Source organism: Vombatus ursinus, unplaced genomic scaffold, assembly GCF_900497805.2.
Source record: "Vombatus ursinus unplaced genomic scaffold, bare-nosed wombat genome assembly UNPS02014817.1, whole genome shotgun sequence".
Lineage (NCBI taxonomy): Eukaryota > Metazoa > Chordata > Mammalia > Diprotodontia > Vombatidae > Vombatus > Vombatus ursinus.
Genome location: NW_020954595.1, coordinates 4904722 through 4921982, shown reverse-complemented (window position 1 = coordinate 4921982; position 17261 = coordinate 4904722). Strand labels below are relative to the sequence as shown.

General features: G+C 43.5%; 1 protein-coding gene across 2 annotated transcripts in view; it reads right to left on the bottom strand.

The window, feature by feature from the left end:
- The window catches only part of CHDH (choline dehydrogenase), a 41083-nt gene that overhangs the window by 9859 nt on the left and 13963 nt on the right, over positions 1-17261 (bottom strand). For both annotated transcript variants that reach the window (XM_027835853.1, XM_027835852.1), the window contains 3 exons: positions 6674-7396; positions 4904-5055; positions 395-524 (listed from right to left, as the gene is read on the bottom strand). In XM_027835853.1, coding sequence (XP_027691654.1) covers positions 395-524; positions 4904-5055; positions 6674-7364 — 973 coding nt within the window. In that variant the 5' untranslated portion in view covers positions 7365-7396. The remainder of the gene's footprint in view (positions 1-394; positions 525-4903; positions 5056-6673; positions 7397-17261) is intronic.

The window sequence follows — 17261 nt, the reverse complement described above, 5'->3', positions numbered from 1 at the left end:
GCATCTCTTAGTGGGATCATTTAGTCAATCACTGTCACCAAGAATCATGAGCGTCCAGTGTGGTCGAGATCGAGAATCCCCCTCTGCAACACACCCAACAGGTGGTCACTCAGCTCTGGCTTAAGGTCATCTAAGGAGTGGCTACCACCTCCAGAGACAGCCCCATCCCATTATGAGATAGCTCTAATTGATAAGAAGTTTTCTTGAACACCAAGCCTGATTCTTCTATTTTGAAATGTTGCCCCATTGTTCCTGGCTTGGCTCTCTGAGATCAGGCAGAAGAACAAGGCTCATTCCTCTTGTACAGTTCTTGAAGAGAGCCATTATGGACCCTGGGAGGCTTCTTGGAGCCCCATCTGGCAGGCCTGGGTTCTACAGAAAAGGGGAAACCTACCGGGAAGATTACAAACAATAGGGATCCCATGTTTCTTGAGGTCATCTGCGTTCCCAATTCCAGACAGCATGAGCAGCTGGGGTGAGTTGATGGCTCCTCCACTCAGAATCACCTCCTTGCTAGCATAAACCTGGAAAGTCATGACATGATTGAGGCCAGGAAACATTCCACAGGGGAGCATTTCCAATCCCCACCCACTCCGTCATTTCAACAAGCATTTGGGAAGCAATCAATGGAGTAAACCCTGTGGCAGACATAAAGAAGAGAAGGACCCTGCCCTCAAGGTGTTTCTGATCCAGTGGGGATGTGGAATGAATACACAGACTCTAGGATTGTAGATGGGTGAATATCCAGATTGTTTTTCAAGGAGAAGGTATAGCATATCCTTCAAACCAAAGAGCCAGATGTAAAACTTAGCAAAAATGCAAGAGCAAGTCATCGGAGGACTGACCTATGGGCCCTCAACAGGGGAATCGGGGATCTGCAGGAGCCAGTAAGGGTTCACTCACATCATGCCAACTAACTTGATGGCTCTTCTGACGGGTATCCCCTGTGCTGGCACAACAGCAAAATGCCAAGTGCCATAGATCCAGTACATGGGGATTTCCCACGATATTTTATAGACAAAATGGAGAAATTGGAGACTGAATTATAGTACAGGGAGGAGGATTTGGAATTAGTTGACTAAATGGATCAATGCCAACCTAGAGGATGCTAACTCTACTGAGATGTGCTACAGGGCTCGTGGCCCAAATCCACTGATTATTTTTCATCTGTGACTTGAGTTAGGGCACTAAAAGGAGGCTAATTAAATCTAGAGATGGCACAAAGCGAGAAGAAGCAGCCAATACACTAGCTGGTCATTGTCCTTCATTCTCAAAGACGACCAAAATGACATCACTGTTAGAGTCAAGTTTCAGTGTCTGACTGTGGCTGATCAGACCAATATGAGCTCGGAATGTTCTACCACAGGTCGGCACAAATAGTCCATGTGAGCACTTGGGCTGGATTCTCTAAATTTGTGCACCTCTCATTTCTTTTGAGCTATTTCAATTCTGCTTTGCTCATAGAGCACAGCGCCTTCTCTGATGTGGGCACGCCATGCTGGGCGGTCCTCCGCCAGTGTCGTCCACGTCACACAATCAATTCCAAAATTCTTAAGAGAGACCTTGAGAGTGTCCTTGTATCGCTTCTTCTGACCACCATGTGAACGTTTGCCCTGTGTGAGGTCTCCATAAAACAGTCTTTTAGGCAAATGTACCAAACAACTGGCCAGCCCATTGGAGCTGCCCCCTCTGCAGTTTAGTCTGAGAAAGAACCTCAGTGTCTGGTACCTTATCCTGCCAGGTGATCTTCAGAATCTTCCTAAGACAATTCTAATGGAAGCGACTCCATTTCCTGGCATGGCACTGGTAGACTGTCTAGGTCAATGGACATACAACAAGGAGGTCAGCACAATGGCTCTTGTAGACCTTCAGTCTGGTAGTCAGTCTAATACCTCTTCTTTCCCACGCTTTCCTTCGGAGCCTCCTAAACACTGGGATAGCTTTGGCAATGAGTGTGTCAACCTCATCATCTATGTGTATACCCCTGGAAAGTATACTGCCAAGGTAAGTGAACTTATCTACAGTATTCAAAACCTCTCCATTTGCTGTAACCAATGGTTTTACGTATGGATGGTGTGGTGCTGGCTGGTGAAGCACCTGTGTTTTCTTGGTGTTAACTGTTAGGCCACAAGTAGCATAGACAGCTCAGAACTGATCCATACTTTGTTGCATCTCAGCTTCAGAGACTGCATTGAATAAACAATCATCTGCGAACAAAAAAAAATCACACACCAACTCTCCCTCCACTTTAGTCCTGGCTTGTAGCCTTTTCAAGTTAAATAATTTACCATCAGTGCAGTAGTTGACCTAGCTGGTACAGTGGATAGAGCACTGGTCTGTGAGCCAGGAAGACTCATCTTCATGAGTTCAAACCTAGCTTAAGACACTTACTAGTTGTATGACCCAGGACATGTCACTTAACCCCGTTCACTCAGCTTCCTCATCTGTAAAGTAAGCTGGAGAAGGAAATGGCAAACCACTCTAGTATCTCTGCCAAGAAAACCCCAAATAGGGGCCGGAGGAGTCAGACACAAGTGAAAATGGCCGAACAACAACTAATACACTGGACAAGAGAGCTGAAGTCCCAAAGTCTTTGAAAAGGCTCTGACTCCCAAGTCTACACATTCAGCCCTTCCCCCTTCTGAGAATGCCAGTCTGGCAGACATGGCCCTATCTGGATCTTCTGGGGACCTCACAATATGTTCATGAAGACAATGAGTTTGTCCTCTTCCCCAGACTCTCCTCTTTCTGCTTAGAGCACCACCCTCCCTCCAGCCCTTCGAGCTTGTAACTCTGGCACCATTCGTGACTTTCTCTCTTGCCTCATTCTTTCTACCCGATCAGTGACCAAGGCCTTTCAATCCCATCTCTGTATCCTTCTCTGGCTTCCTTCCCCTCCTTTCAAATAACACAACTAACAGCCTGGTTCAGGGCCCTCGTCACTTCTCAATTGGACTAATTCGATATTTTCCTAACTGGCCTTTCTGCTTCTAGTCTTTCCCCTCTCCAATCTCTCCTCTATGTGGCTGCTAAGAAAAAAAATTCCTTCATAAGGAATCCTCACCCCCCATTAAAACTTTTAGTGACTCCCTATTGCCCATAGGGTAAAATACAAGTTCCCTGGCCTGGCATTCAAGGCCCTCACCCATCTGACTTCCATCTGCATTTCTAGCCTTTTTTTTTTCCTAATATGGTTCCCCTTCACATTCTCTAAGCTCCAGCCAAACTGGTCTCATTACTGTTCCCTGAATTTGAAATACTGACTCTACAAGCCATCCCTTGTACCTGGCCCTCACCCCTTACGCTCTTAGACTTCTGTTTCTTCAAGGCTTAGCTGAGCTGCCATCTTTCCCTGACCTACTCAGTTCCACAAATGACCTTGTGTTGACCTCTCTGGTGCCATGTTCCCTCAGCGGTATGTAAGCTTCTTGAGGGCAGGGGCTGTGTCGTCTTTGTAGCCCCAGCACAGAGTAGGCACTTCCCAGCATCTTAGATGTGGGAGGGGGAGTCACAGGCCACCTCATCTAACCTCCTCCTGATTAAGCATCCCTTCCCAAGTGGTCACCCAGCTTTGTCTTGATGCCCCACAGGGAGGGGAGCTCATCCCCATTTACAACTCTGGGACAGCTGTGCTGCTTGGGAAGGACATCATGATGTCCGGCCTAAGTCTCCTCTCTGTCTCTTCATTCCGCTCTCCTGATTCTGCTGTCTGGGACCGAGAACAAACATCAACCCGAGTCCGTTGAACGGCCCTTCACACACAGCCTTCCCATCTTGAGCCCTCTCTTTACCAGACTGATGCAGTGGACAGATCTGGAATTGGAAGACCTGGGTTCAAATCCCACCCCTGACACTTACTCCTGGTATGTTTGAGCAAGTCATTTAACTTCCTTAGGCCTTAATTTCCACATTTGTAAAATAAGGTTGGGTCAGAGGATTTCTGCAGTCCTTTCCAGCTCCAGATCTGTGCTTCTGTTATCTCTCTGGGCCTCAGTTTCTTCATATGCAAAATGGGGTAGCTGAACCAGATGGCTTCTGAGGTCCCTTCCAGCTATGGCCCTGTGATGTCTCTGGGCCTCAGTTTCCTCATTTGTAAAATGGGAGGGGGGAGTTGAACCAGATGGTCTCTGAGGTTCCCTAGAGCAATGGTATTAGCGGCCAAGCCTCACGTGGCCTGAAGCTGATGCTTAATCAATATTTGTTGGGTTTAATTGAATAATGAGGTCCCTATAGAGCTACGATGATGGCGTGTCCCAGAAAGCATGAGGGACGCCACCGACCCTCTGGATATAGTTTGGACTTGGTGGTTTCTGAGGGTCCCACCCAATTCTGAGAATCTGTGATGCAAAGAGGTACAAGAAAAGGTCTCCTGTGACGACAAGAGCCCCAAGAACCAGTGCAGACAAGGAGAGGTTACCTGGGTCCTATTTGCTTCTAAACCTAACCCTCTTTCCAACCAGTCACACTCACTAGACAATTCCTCCATCCAAGGCCCTGAGCTGGGGCCCTCCCAAGAACTCCCAGCCCTCCACCCCCCCTTCCTTGGCCTTGCTGCCCTCTCGCCCCAGCCTGAGAAGACCACAGGGGCCTCCAGAGCACTGCGTGTTTGCACTGGAAGGGACCTTTGAGACCAAAGACTCCCCACTCCTCTCCTCTGATAGGTGAGGAAACCAAACAGAGCGGCCAGGGCTGAACATGGCACATAGTATGGACAGAGTGAGTTCATCTGACCTTGCCGGTGTTTTGGAGCATTCCAGCCTGGAACCAGAGATCCAGAAGCTGGTGAATGAGTACCTGGCCCTGGCTCCCTGCCCCCGCTCCCCTGCTCCCTGCCAACACTGAAGCCAAGGAGCTTGTGGGCAAGCAGAGCTTTCCCCTCGGCCCCACCAAAGGGCACACTGACCTTTTTCTTCTGGCCATTCTGCACGTACTCCACGCCAATAGCTCTGGTCCTGTCAAACAGAATTCTGGTCACAAAGGTTCTGGATTCTGCCGTCAAATTGGGTCGGGCCAGGGCAGGATGGAGGTAAGCACTAGCAGTACTCCATCGAAGACCTGGGGACAGAGCAGAATGGTGGCCTTGGTGTGAAGTGAATTCAATTGTCCTGTCACATGCAGGCCAAATGCTGCACCTCCCAATTCAGTGGGTAAATGATTGCATCTCTGTGAGGCACTTGACAAGACCCTACCTATGGCTCCAATCTAGGCCCCAACTAAATCATTTCTAGAAGCATGTAGCTGCCCTACCCCCTGCCCCGGCTCCCAGGTGCTCAGACCAACTAAAAAGCCTATTTCCCGGCTGTAATGGGAAGTGATATGAGAGGAGAGAGGCTGGGAGCTTGCTGAATCTAAAGATAGGAAAACCCGGGTTCAAATCCTGCCTATGTGGTGTGACCACCTGCCAACCCCTTCCCTTCTCAGACCTCAGTTTTCTTCTCTGTAAAATGGGGCTAGCAATCCCTGAACTACCCACCACATAAGGCAGCTGTGAGGCTCAAATACCTATCAAGTACTTTGCAAAAAGTGAAAGGGCTATCTGGTATCAGCTACTGTTACTGCTTCCAGAGGGGAGAAAATCACTCTCCCTCCAGTGCTTTCTGTGGCCATGGATCCCCAGGGCTTCTAAACCAGGAGTCCTGGAACTTGTTTCTAAGAATATCTGGGTAACTCTTTTTCAATGTAATTCATTTCCTCTGTCATGCCATTTACGTTAGTTTGTGTTTAAGATCATGAGAAGGGGTCCACAAGCTCCCCACGCTGATGGCCCTAGGGGTCCAGGACACAATAAAGGCTCAGAATTCCGGTCCTTGTCCCTCTCTCCGCCCCCAGCATGTGCTCCCACCTGAGGCAGAGGGAGGGAAAGCCTGTCTTACGGAAGTTTTTTTTTTTTTTAATCCTAAACCACCCTGAGCTTCAAGTGGGTTCAGGTCACTCATACACTAGCTGTGTGACCTTGGTTAAGTCACGGAACTTGGGGGTGGGGGGAGAGAAGTTTATTTATCTGTAAGATGACATAATGTATCACCCAAAGCCTTCTCTAAATGCAGGGTCTCATTGTTATCAAGATCAGCTTGACATGGTTTTTGCCAAACCATGATGTCTTAGGGACTGAGGGAAAGAGGACCAGAGAGGGAGCTGGGACACTGAGGTCCTCGGTCCAATTTCCCCAATACAGTGATGTGTAAGTCGATGATCATAACTTCCCATCAACCAGAGGCCATCCCCTTCGCCCTTCACTATCTTCCTTTTCCTCATCTGTTATCTAAGACTGGTTTTTGGGGATCCCCTCTGAGAAGGGGGTTTAGGCTCCTGGATTAGGGGACCAGGCACGGGGAATGGCTGGGCTGGCTGCCTTTCTCTTTGGGCTTTGTTATCTCTCTTTCTGGAGTTCATCTTTAATTTATTCTGTTTCCAGAAAAACTAACAGGTCAAAAAAATGGGTGATATTTTTAAAAAAGGGGGAAAAAAACCAACTCACTGTGTGGCAAGCCTGTTCTCCTCTTTGGCCCCCGGTTTAGTCATGCAGAAAATGGAGCTCAACTCACCCACCTCCCTGACCCCACAGAAGAGACAGGAAGAGAAGAGGAGTGCGGGAAAAGCTTGGATCGAGTTCAAAGTACCCCTTGTCTGGGGAAGGGCAGGCCTTGGGCCTGCTGACCCGGCCCCCCTTTACCTTTGTAGATCGTCATGTCCATCCAGCCAAAGCCTTCCTGTTGGAAACCATTCATGTCCTCGGTGAAAGGGTAGCCTGCCTGCTGGGCTGCCTCCAGAAAGGTGCGGTGCAGGGGATGGTTACTCTTGCCCCTGGATACGTACAGGGGGCCCTCCCCTCCCCGGTACCGGTCAGCGCCCAGCTCGTGAGTCTGAGCCCTGCGGAAATAAGGCAGGCAGTGTTCGTAGTCCCAGCCCGCGGCCCCTTCCTTACTCCAGCGGTTGTAGTCCTCCGCGTGTCCACGGACGTAAACCATGGCATTGAGGGAGGAGGAGCCTCCCCAGACGCGGCCCCGGGGCCAGTACATGACTCTCTGGTTCAGCCCCTTCTGAGGCGTGGTATGGTAATACCAGTTGTACTTGGTATCGCAGAGGTTGGAGACCAGGGCCGCAGGCATGTGGATCTTCCACATGAACCGCTTACTGCCCACGAAGATGTCTCTGGGCCCCGCCTCGAGGGTCAGCACGGTGCTGCTGGAATCTTCTGACAGCCGGTGGCTCAGCACACAGCCGGCGGAGCCAGCCCCGACAATGACATAGCTGTAGGTGTCTCCTTTCCCCTCATTTGAAATGGCCTGATGGGCAAGCCTCACCAGCCCAGCCACAGGCGAGAGGCCCCACTTCTTGGAGGAGATTCGGAGGAACACAGCCATCCTCTTCACTGGGAGCAGCAAGACCTTTTGCCCTGGAAGACATAATCCAAGGGTATCACGCTCAACACTGATGAGAATATGGCAGCCGGGAAAGTCACCTGAAACTCAGGACCTCCGGCTGGCGTCGGGCCTCAGGGCTCCAGAGGCAATGTTCCTGGAGGGGCTGATCCAACCCTGGAAAAGGCCCCTCAGCACCTCTCACCAGCACTACTTCCTGCAAGACAGCACGAATTGGGCTCTGCCTCAAATTTCTCCCTGCTGCAATCCTTTCTCCACTCAGTTGCAAAAGTGACTTTCTGTATTTTTTTAATTTAATTTTTTTGGAGACTGAGTCTTGGTATTGCATACAGTATCTAGCACACAGTGGCTGGTCAATAAATGTTGACCATCTCGCTCGGGCTGGAAGTACAGTGGCCTCTCACCAGCTCAATCCTGCTACTGACCAGCCTGGAAGCTTTAATCCACTCGGTTTTTCTTAGGGGGAACCGACTACCTCTCCTTAGGCAGCCTAGGGGGTTTACTACATTGCAGCCGCCCTAGAAAATGGTCTCACTGCAGCTCAGAACCCCAGAGCTCCAGTGGTTCACCAGCCTCCACCTTCCTTGTACTACTGGACAGCAGGCCAGCCCCACCGCGTCCGAGCCCCACCGCGTCCGAGCCCCACCGCGTCCGAGCCCCACCACGTCCGAGTCTAAAGTGCACATCTGACCATCACTGCACTCCACTGGCTCCCTATTACCTCCAGGATCAAATACATATACCTCTATTTGGCATTTAAAACCCTTTGCCTCCAGGCCCTGACCTTCCCTTCCAACTTCATCACTTCCTTTCACCCACTCTACCATCTAGCCAAACTGGGCTCCTCACTGCTCTTCATCTGGGACACTCCATCTCCCACCACCACGTCTTTGCTCTGGCTGGGCCTCACCCCTGGAATGCTCTCCTACTCCACCTCTGACTCTCCAAATTCCTAGTTTCCCCCAAGCACCAGCTTCTCCATGCAGATCTTCTCTGGAGACAGACGCCCTCTCCCGACGAGTTACCTTGTGTTTTTTGGACATACCCACAAGGGTCCAGCAGAGGTCTGCCCAGAGCTTGAGATGGGGGTACCAGCGGCACACCCTGAGGAAGCATTGCCATTGGCCTTCACCTTAAAGGGGATAAGAAGGGCCAAATGAGAATGCTCTCCCTGGGGATGCTTCAATCTCAGGTCTTTCAAGTCTTCTGCTCTATCCACTGAGTCACCCAGCTGCCACAAGCAGGAGGTGGACCAGAGATATGCTGACTGCATTGAGAAGAAAGCCAGACTGAAACCTTCAGGTCAGAAGACCACCGATTTAGAAAGAGCTGAAGAGTTCCGCTTCCAGGAGCCAAGAGGGTGGAGTAAGAAGTGAGTCGCTCTTGCCATCCCTTATTAGCCTCCGAAAGCCCAGAAAATATCACCCCAGGAAAAACAGCTGAACCAGAAGAACGACGGATGTAGTAGTCCAATAGCTTGAGGGATTAACAGAAAAGGCCCTTCTTGCTCTGGGGAAAGGGGAACAGTATAGAAAAGGAGATGTCCCAGCAAGCTAGCAGAAAGTCCCACTTCAGCATGCCAGAGGGAGATCCAGAACCCCAGGTGGTGGAGCAGGCAAACACCAACACCAGGACCCCCTGAGCACCTCAGTATGGGCAGGGGAACCAGTGGAAACTGGCTTGGAAAACCACCATGTGCCTCAGTGTTCTATGGTAGCCAAGTCTCCCAGTGCCTCAGTGAAACTCTGGGAAGTGCTCCAAGGGGGAAAGCCCCAGTCAGAGAAACATCCCACAGCAGCGAAACATCCATCTGAAAGGAGCTAAAGAAAGCAAAAGAAAGGAAAGGCCCGTGTGAGCAGGCAACCTCCAGGGGCCAGACTACCCAATCCTACCCCTAGAGTTCCAGTGTTGCTGATTCCAGCCCAACACCAGGTACGCTGCCAGAACCCTACAGCCTCCAACTGCCAACACTGGAGGCCCCAGCACACAGGGCCAAGGCTTCCAACACAAGAAGCTTGGGGCAGTGCCCTCTGCTCCTCAGCAGGAGAGCTCAATCTTTTTAAAAGTCAGGAAACAAGCAAACACCACAAGCAAAAAGAAACATATTATAGATTCTTATTATGGAAACAGTGAAGATCAAGGCAGAAATTCTGAAGAGGACAACATTGTCAACAAACCCACATCTGGAGCCTCAAAAGGGAATATGAACTGGTCTGAATCCCCAAAAGCCTTCTTGGGAGAGCTCAAGAAGGACTTTAAGAGTCAAATAAGAGAGGTAGAAGAAACACTGGGAAAAAAATTGATAGGTATGAAAGAGAGAGTCAATATCAACTGAAGGAAACAGCTCCTTAAAAAGCAGAATTGTCCAAACAGAAAAGGAGACACAAAAACTCACTGAGGACAAGAATTCCTTAAAAAATAAAATGGGCCAAATTGAAAAGGAGGTACAAAATCCAATAGAGGAAAACAATTTGTTAACGATTAGAATTGAAAAAAATGGAAGCTAATGACTCTATGAGAGAGCAAGAATCAGTCAAACAGAAACAAAAGAATGAAAAAAGATGAAAACGTAAAATACCTCATTGGTAAAACAACTGACCTGGAAAACAGATCCAGGAGAGATAATTTAAAAATTATTGGTCTACGTGAAAGCCATGATCAAAAAAAGAGCCCGGACAGCATCTTTCAGGAAATCATCAAGGAAAACTGCCCTGAGGCCCTAGGACCAGGGGGTAAAATAGCCACGGAAAGAATCCATCAATCACCTCCTGAAAGAGATCCCAAATTGAAAACTCCAAGGAATATAGTAGCCAAATTCCAAAATTACCAGGTCAAACAGAAAATACTGCAAGCAGCCAGAAAGAAACAATTTAAATATCATGGAACCACTGTCAGGATTACGCAGGACCTTGCAGCTTCTACATTAAAAGATCATAGGGCGTGGAATATGATATTCCATAAGGCAAAGGAACTTGGATTACAACCAAAGATCAACTACCCAGGGAAAATGAACATAATCTTTCAGGGGAGGAGATGGACATTCAGTGAAATAAGGGACTTCTAAACCTTCCTGATAAAAAGACCAGAGCTCAACAGAAAAATTGATTTTCAAATACAAGATTCAAGAGGGACATAAAAAGGTAAACAGGACAGAAAAAACAAACAAACATGTTATTAATAAGGGCAAACTGTTTATATCCTTACAAGGGAAGATGATACTTGTAACTCTTGAGAACTATATTGTTATTGCACCATGTTAAAGGGGTATAAAGGGGGTGGGTATAAGTTGACTTTGATGTAATGATAAAAAAAATCTAATCAGGTGGGTTAAATAAATGTAAGTAAGTGGATTAATCTGATCTAACTAAGGAAATGTAATGGGAGAAAAGGAAAGGAGGAGGCAGACAAGGGTAAATTAGTTACAAGAAAAGGCACAGAAACCTATTACAGTAGAGGCAAAGAAGGGAGGGAGATGAGCATTGCTTAAATCTTACTCTCATCAGATTTGGCTCAAGGAGAGAATAACATAATTAGTTAGGTATGGAAATCTAAACTGCACTATAGGCAGTAGGAGGGAAAAGGGGAAAGAAAAGGGAGGGGGCTAATAGAAGGGAGGCAGGACTGAGGGAGGCAGTGGTTAAAAGCACAACACTAGTGAGGAGGGAAAGGGAGAAAGGAAAAAGAAAAGTATAAACAGGGAGGAAACAGGATGGAGAGAAAGACACAGATAGTAATCATAACAGTGAATGTGAATGGAATGAACTCTTCCATAAAATAGAAGCGTATACCAGAATGGATTAAAAACCACAATCCTACAGTATGTTGTTTACAGGAAACACATTTGAAATACAGGGACACACACAGGGTAAAGGTAAAAGGCTGGAGCAGAACATATTATCCTTCAGCTGAAGTAAAAAAAAAAAAAACAGGGGTAGCAATCCTGATCTCAGACAAAGCAAAAGCAAAAACAGATCTTATCAAAAAGAGATAAGGAAGGAAACTACATCCTGCTAAAAGGCACTGTAGACAATGAAGTAATATCATTACTAAACAGATAGGCACCAAATGGTATAGCGTCCAAATTCTTAGAGAAGAAGTTCAGGGAGTTACAGGAAGAAATAGACAGCAAAACTATACTAGTGGAGGACCTCAACCTCCCCCTCTCTGAACTAGATAAATCCAACCACAAAATAAACAAGAAAGAAGTTAAGGAGGTGAATAGAATATTAGAAAAGTTAGGTATGGTAGGCCTCTTGAATGGGGATAGAAAGGAATATACTTTTTTCTCGGTGGTACACAGCACACGCACAAAAATTGACTTTGTATTAGGGCATAAAACCCTCACAATCCAATGCAGAAAGGCAGAAATATTAAATGCATCCTTTTCAGATCATGATGCAATAAAAATTATATGCAATAAAGGGCTAATTGGAAACTAAATAATCTAATCCTAAAAAATAAATGGGTAAAACACAAATCATAGAAACAATCAATAACTTCATTCAAGGGAATGACAACAATGAGACAACATACCAAAACTTATGGGATGCAGCAAAAGCAATTCTTAGGGGGAAGTTTTATATCTCTAAATGCTTACATGAATAAAATAGAGAAAGAGGAGATCAATGAATTGGGCATGCAACTAACTAAAAAAACTAGAAAAAGAACAAATTAAAAATCCTCAATTAAACACCAAATTAGAAATGCTGAAAACCGAAGGAGAAATTAATAAAATTGAAATCAAGAAAACTATTGAACTAGTAAATAAAACTAAGAGCTGGTTTTATGAAAAAAACCCAATAAAATAGATAAACCTTTGGTTAATTTAATTAATAAAAAGAAAGAAGAAAACCAAATTATCAGTATCAAAAATGAAAAGGGTGAATCCACCACCAAAGAAGAGGAAATTAAAACAGTAATTAGAAACTATTTTGCTTAACTGTATGCTAATAAATTTGACAATCATAGTGAAATGGATGAATATTTACAAAAATATAAATTGCCCAGATTAACAAAAGAGGAAGTAAAATACTTAACCCCATCTCGGAAAAAGAAATTGAACCAGCCACTGATGAACTCCCTAGGAAAAAATCACCAGGGCCAGATGGATTTATAAGCAAATTCTATCAAACATTTAAAGAACAGTTAATTCCAATACTATATAGACTATTTGGGAAAATAGTCAAAGAAGGAGTCTTACCAAATTCTTTTTATGATACAAGGAGCTGGAAAGGGGTCTTCCCATCTAATCACCCCCAGGTTAACAGATGATAGAAGGAAAGTTCTTCACAGAGCAGATATTTGAGATAAGTCTTTCTGGAAGTCTTGTGAGCCTTGGATTCAAAGAGGTCAGAGGTTCTCCAAAGTAAGAATTTAACTTGTTTTCAAAGTCTTTTGTTTCAAATCCACTTCCAGCCTATGTGCCCTGTACATAAATAGCAGCACCCTGCCTGTCTCCTATCATCTCTGTCTATGCCCATTATCTGTGCCCAGTCTCTGGGGAGAAAGTGTACCTTTCTCCTCCCTTTTTTTGTAGAGAGATGACAGGTAAGTAATACCACATACACTGTCAGATTCAGTTGATATTTTGATTGGTTTTATGGACTGTGATTTATCTTCTCTTTTAAATTGGTTTGTTGCCTGAGAAGGCCTTCTGGGTAGGGAAGGCAGGAAGGAAATATTTGGAAATGAAGGAGTTGTAAAGACAAAAGAAATAAAAAATAAAAACAACTTGCAACATGCTTTACACACATTATCTTGGTCAAGTTTCACAACTACCCCAAAGGTCTTATATTATTATTATCCACATTTTACAGATGAGGAAACTGAGGCTCAGAACATTAAACTGATATGCTCACGGTCACAAAGCCTTTCAGTTTCAGAGGGGGGATTCAAACTCAGGCCTTCCCTGACTCCAGGTCTATTACTCCATCTATACTCTGCCACCCTTCCTCTCACCTAACATTATTAGATTGTAAGCTTCCTGATTGATCGTAAGCTTGTCTTTTGCTTCTTTTTGTATCCCCAGAACTCAGCACAGTGCCTGGCACATAGTAGGTGCCTAATAACCATCTATTGATTGATTGACTGACCCAACAAGTCTTTCTGCTGTACTCTATGACACTCGATACACTCAGGGAATTCTTGCTGAACAGAAAAATATCTCTGTATTGCAGTTGTTCTGACATTTTGACAGAGCTGGAAACTGAGCCTTGCCTAATCCTCATCTTTATTTACTGACATCCGACCCAGCCTTCAAGAAGTAGCTCAAATGTCAGCTCCTCCAGATGGCAGTGATCTTTCCTTCTTCCTCAGATCTAACACAAACTTATATAAACCATTTTATGCCATAGTTATTGATGTATGGGCAGCTAGGTGACACACTGGACAGAGTACTGGTCCTGGAGTAAAAAAAACCTGAGTTCAAATCTGGCCTCAGACAATTAGTAGCTATGTGACCCTGGGCAAGTCACTTCACTCCATTTGCCTCAGTTTCCTCATCTGTAAAATAAGTTAGAGAAGGAAATGCAAACCATTCCAGTATCTTTGCCAAGAAAACCCCCAACTGGAGTCATGAAGAGTCGAACACAGCTAAAATGATTGAATAAAGTACAAAATATTGATATATGTTCTATATTTGCCCTGTTCACCTGTATGCTCAATGAAAGGGGGGAAGAAGAAGGGAATAAGCATTTAAGTGACCACTATATGCGAGGCACTGTGCTACCACCCGACTGCCTTGGTGAGGACAAGGACACTGTCCTATCATGTATTTGTAGCTGGAAAGGACCTTAGAGAGACCCTTATCCCAACCACTCATTTTCGAAGATGGAATGATTTACCCAAGGTTATAAAAGTCAACGAGCTAGAATGTGAATCCAAGTCTTCGGATATGAGGCCACCATCACATGCCACAGTAAACGAAACGCTAAGCCTCGAGTCAACAAGACCTGCATTTAAATCCAGCCTCAAACATTTACTGGTAAGTTGTGTGACCCTGGGCAAATCACTTAACCTGTCTGCCTCAGTTTTCTCATTTGAAAAATTGGGATAATAACAGCACCCACCTCCTGGGGTTGTTGTGAGGACCAAATAGGATAATATCTATAAAGGGCTTTGCAAACCTTAAAGTGCTCATAAAAGCTAGCTGTAATTATTATTGTTATTAATTATTAATAATAATAAGTATAATGCTCTTAAAGCTTCTGTCTACCCCCTTCCCAGAAGCCCTACCTTCTATAAGGGATATATAGAAGATGAAGACAAGCTGTTTAAACATAGAGCTCACGAATGGGACACTGAATTTCAGAATAGATAAGGTAAGGAGAAAAATAAGGAAGGCAAGAAATAAATGAACCTTCTTGGAAAAGAGTGCCCCAAAGGAATGGGACTCAAGTTAAAAGAATAAGACAGAAAGAATTGCAAACTTATTATTTCAGCTTGGAAAAGGCAGAGCAAAAAGAGAAATAAAAACAGGAGTGAGAATAATCATTTAAGGAAACTCAAGAAATGTGAGATAAGGCAAGGAAAGAGCAGCAAGAAAGGGGAAAATTATGGGAAAAGTCTAAATAAAATTCAGCAAGGCTAATGGCAGGGACCTAATGTAATTTAAATAAGAAGAGGGGACATCAATACAAAAAAAAAAAAACCAAACCTTTAAGTGGAAAAACAAACAAATACAAATATAATCATGATAACCTTAAATGTGAATGGGTTAAAGCCCCCAATAAAAATGAAAGACAATAGCATATTGGATAAGAAACCAACTCCCAACAATTTGACACATAATAAATCCACATTTAAAAAGTAAATAAATCTAAAGAATGAAAACAATGGACTAGAACAAAATTTACAATATCAGATAGCTTTCAATCGAGTTACAATGATAATTTTAAATAAGGCAACAATAAAAATTTGTGATAAGAAAAAATAGGGAAACTATACTGTGCTTAAAGGAAAATGAAACAATGTTATTAAGTACACATGTATCAAAAGGCATAGCACTCACATTCATATGGGAAAATTTAACGGAATTGCAAAAATATTTAGGTAATAACTGTAGGAGACTAATGTGCCTCTGACAGAACTAAATAAATAGAACAGAAAGATAATCAAAAGGAAAATCCCCGAGTTAAATATACTGTTGGAAAAATTAGGTTTCAAAGACATGGCATCTGAATAGGAATACTATACATACATATTCACACACATATTTCTCAACATCACATAGTACTTCATAAAAACCAGTCTAGGTTCTAGGGGACAAAAACATTATATATAAACATAAAAAGGCAGAAAAAGTATATTATTTACATACTGTAATTAATAAAAAGTGTTTAATGCAGAAAATACAAGCAAAATACAGAACTAAATAGAAACTAAGTAACAATGCCTTAAACAACAAGCATATTTAAGGAACATATCACAAAACAATTAAAAAACTATGTAAAAGAGAGTAACAATGAGACAATATACCAGAATTTAGGGATGCCACTAAAGTAGTTCTTGGAGGAAAAATTCCCTCTCTGAAAACCTTTCTCTAAATCTAGAAAGTAAAAAAATAGAAAAAGAATAGGATTAATGAACTAACCATGCAATTAAAACAACTAGAAAAGAAATTAAACCCAAAAAAGGACAAAAAGAAATCCTGAAAATTGAGAGAAATTGATTAAAGAGAAAACAAAAAAACAATTAAAATGATAAAACTAAGAACGATTTTTCAAAAATCAATAAACCATTAGCTTATTTTAAAAAGAAGAAAATCAAGTTATGAAAATCATACACACACACACACATAGAGGCTCTCCCATTAAAATGTAAGCTTTTGAGAGCAGGACCTGTTTTTTCCTTTTTCTTTGTATGTTCAACATTTAGCATAATGTCTGGCACATAATAAGAGTTAACAAATGGCTGCTGATTGATTGATCCAGATGGCTTCACAAGTAAATTTTATCAAATGATTAAGAAAAATGAATACTGGTTATAAAAATTATTCTCAGTAATTGAGAGACTACCAAACTCTTCTTCCATGGCTATTATCATCCTAACACCGAAACAAGGAAGGGATAGGAGCAAGAGAGCTATATGTCAATCTCTCTCATACATATGGATGCAAAAAATTGAGTAAAATCTTAGCAAAATGACTTCATCAACATAGCCAAAAAAGTAATTACTTTGACCAAGATGGATTTCTCCCAAGGATACAAGGATGGTTCAACCTTTAGAAAATAATTAGCATAATTTGTCACATAAACAAGAATAAGTAAGATCATTAGACACACAAACAGCCTATGACAAAATGTAGCACTTTATGTTTGTGATTACCTTGAAACAAACAGTCATGAAAAGGCCCTTATTTAACACGCTCCAAAGAACACGTACAAAACCCAGAATTAGTTAATATTTGTAAAACACTGGATGCTTTTCCATTGAATATAGTGGTACAGTAGGAATGTTCCCTCTCCTCACTACTATTTGACAATTCTAGAAATACTGTCGATAGTACTAAGATGAGTGAAAATTAAATATACAAAGAATGGGAAAAAAAAAACGAAATTATCTTTATACAAGGGTGGCATAATGATTTACTTAGATAACCCTAGGGAATTAGTTAAATGAAAACAAAAACAACCAGAACAAAAAAAAAAGAAAAGACAACTAATAGATTCAGTAAAGTAGCAGGATATAAAACAAATCCACAAAAATCATCAATATCTGTAGAGTACTTCCAAAATCAGAGAAAAGTGACAGAAATGAGAAATTCCATTCAAAATAACTGCAAAATGCCTTTGAGGAGTTAACCTACCAAGATACACCAGGACTAAAATACAACTATAAAATACTCTTTATGGAAATTAAGGGGGAAAAATAACTGGAAAT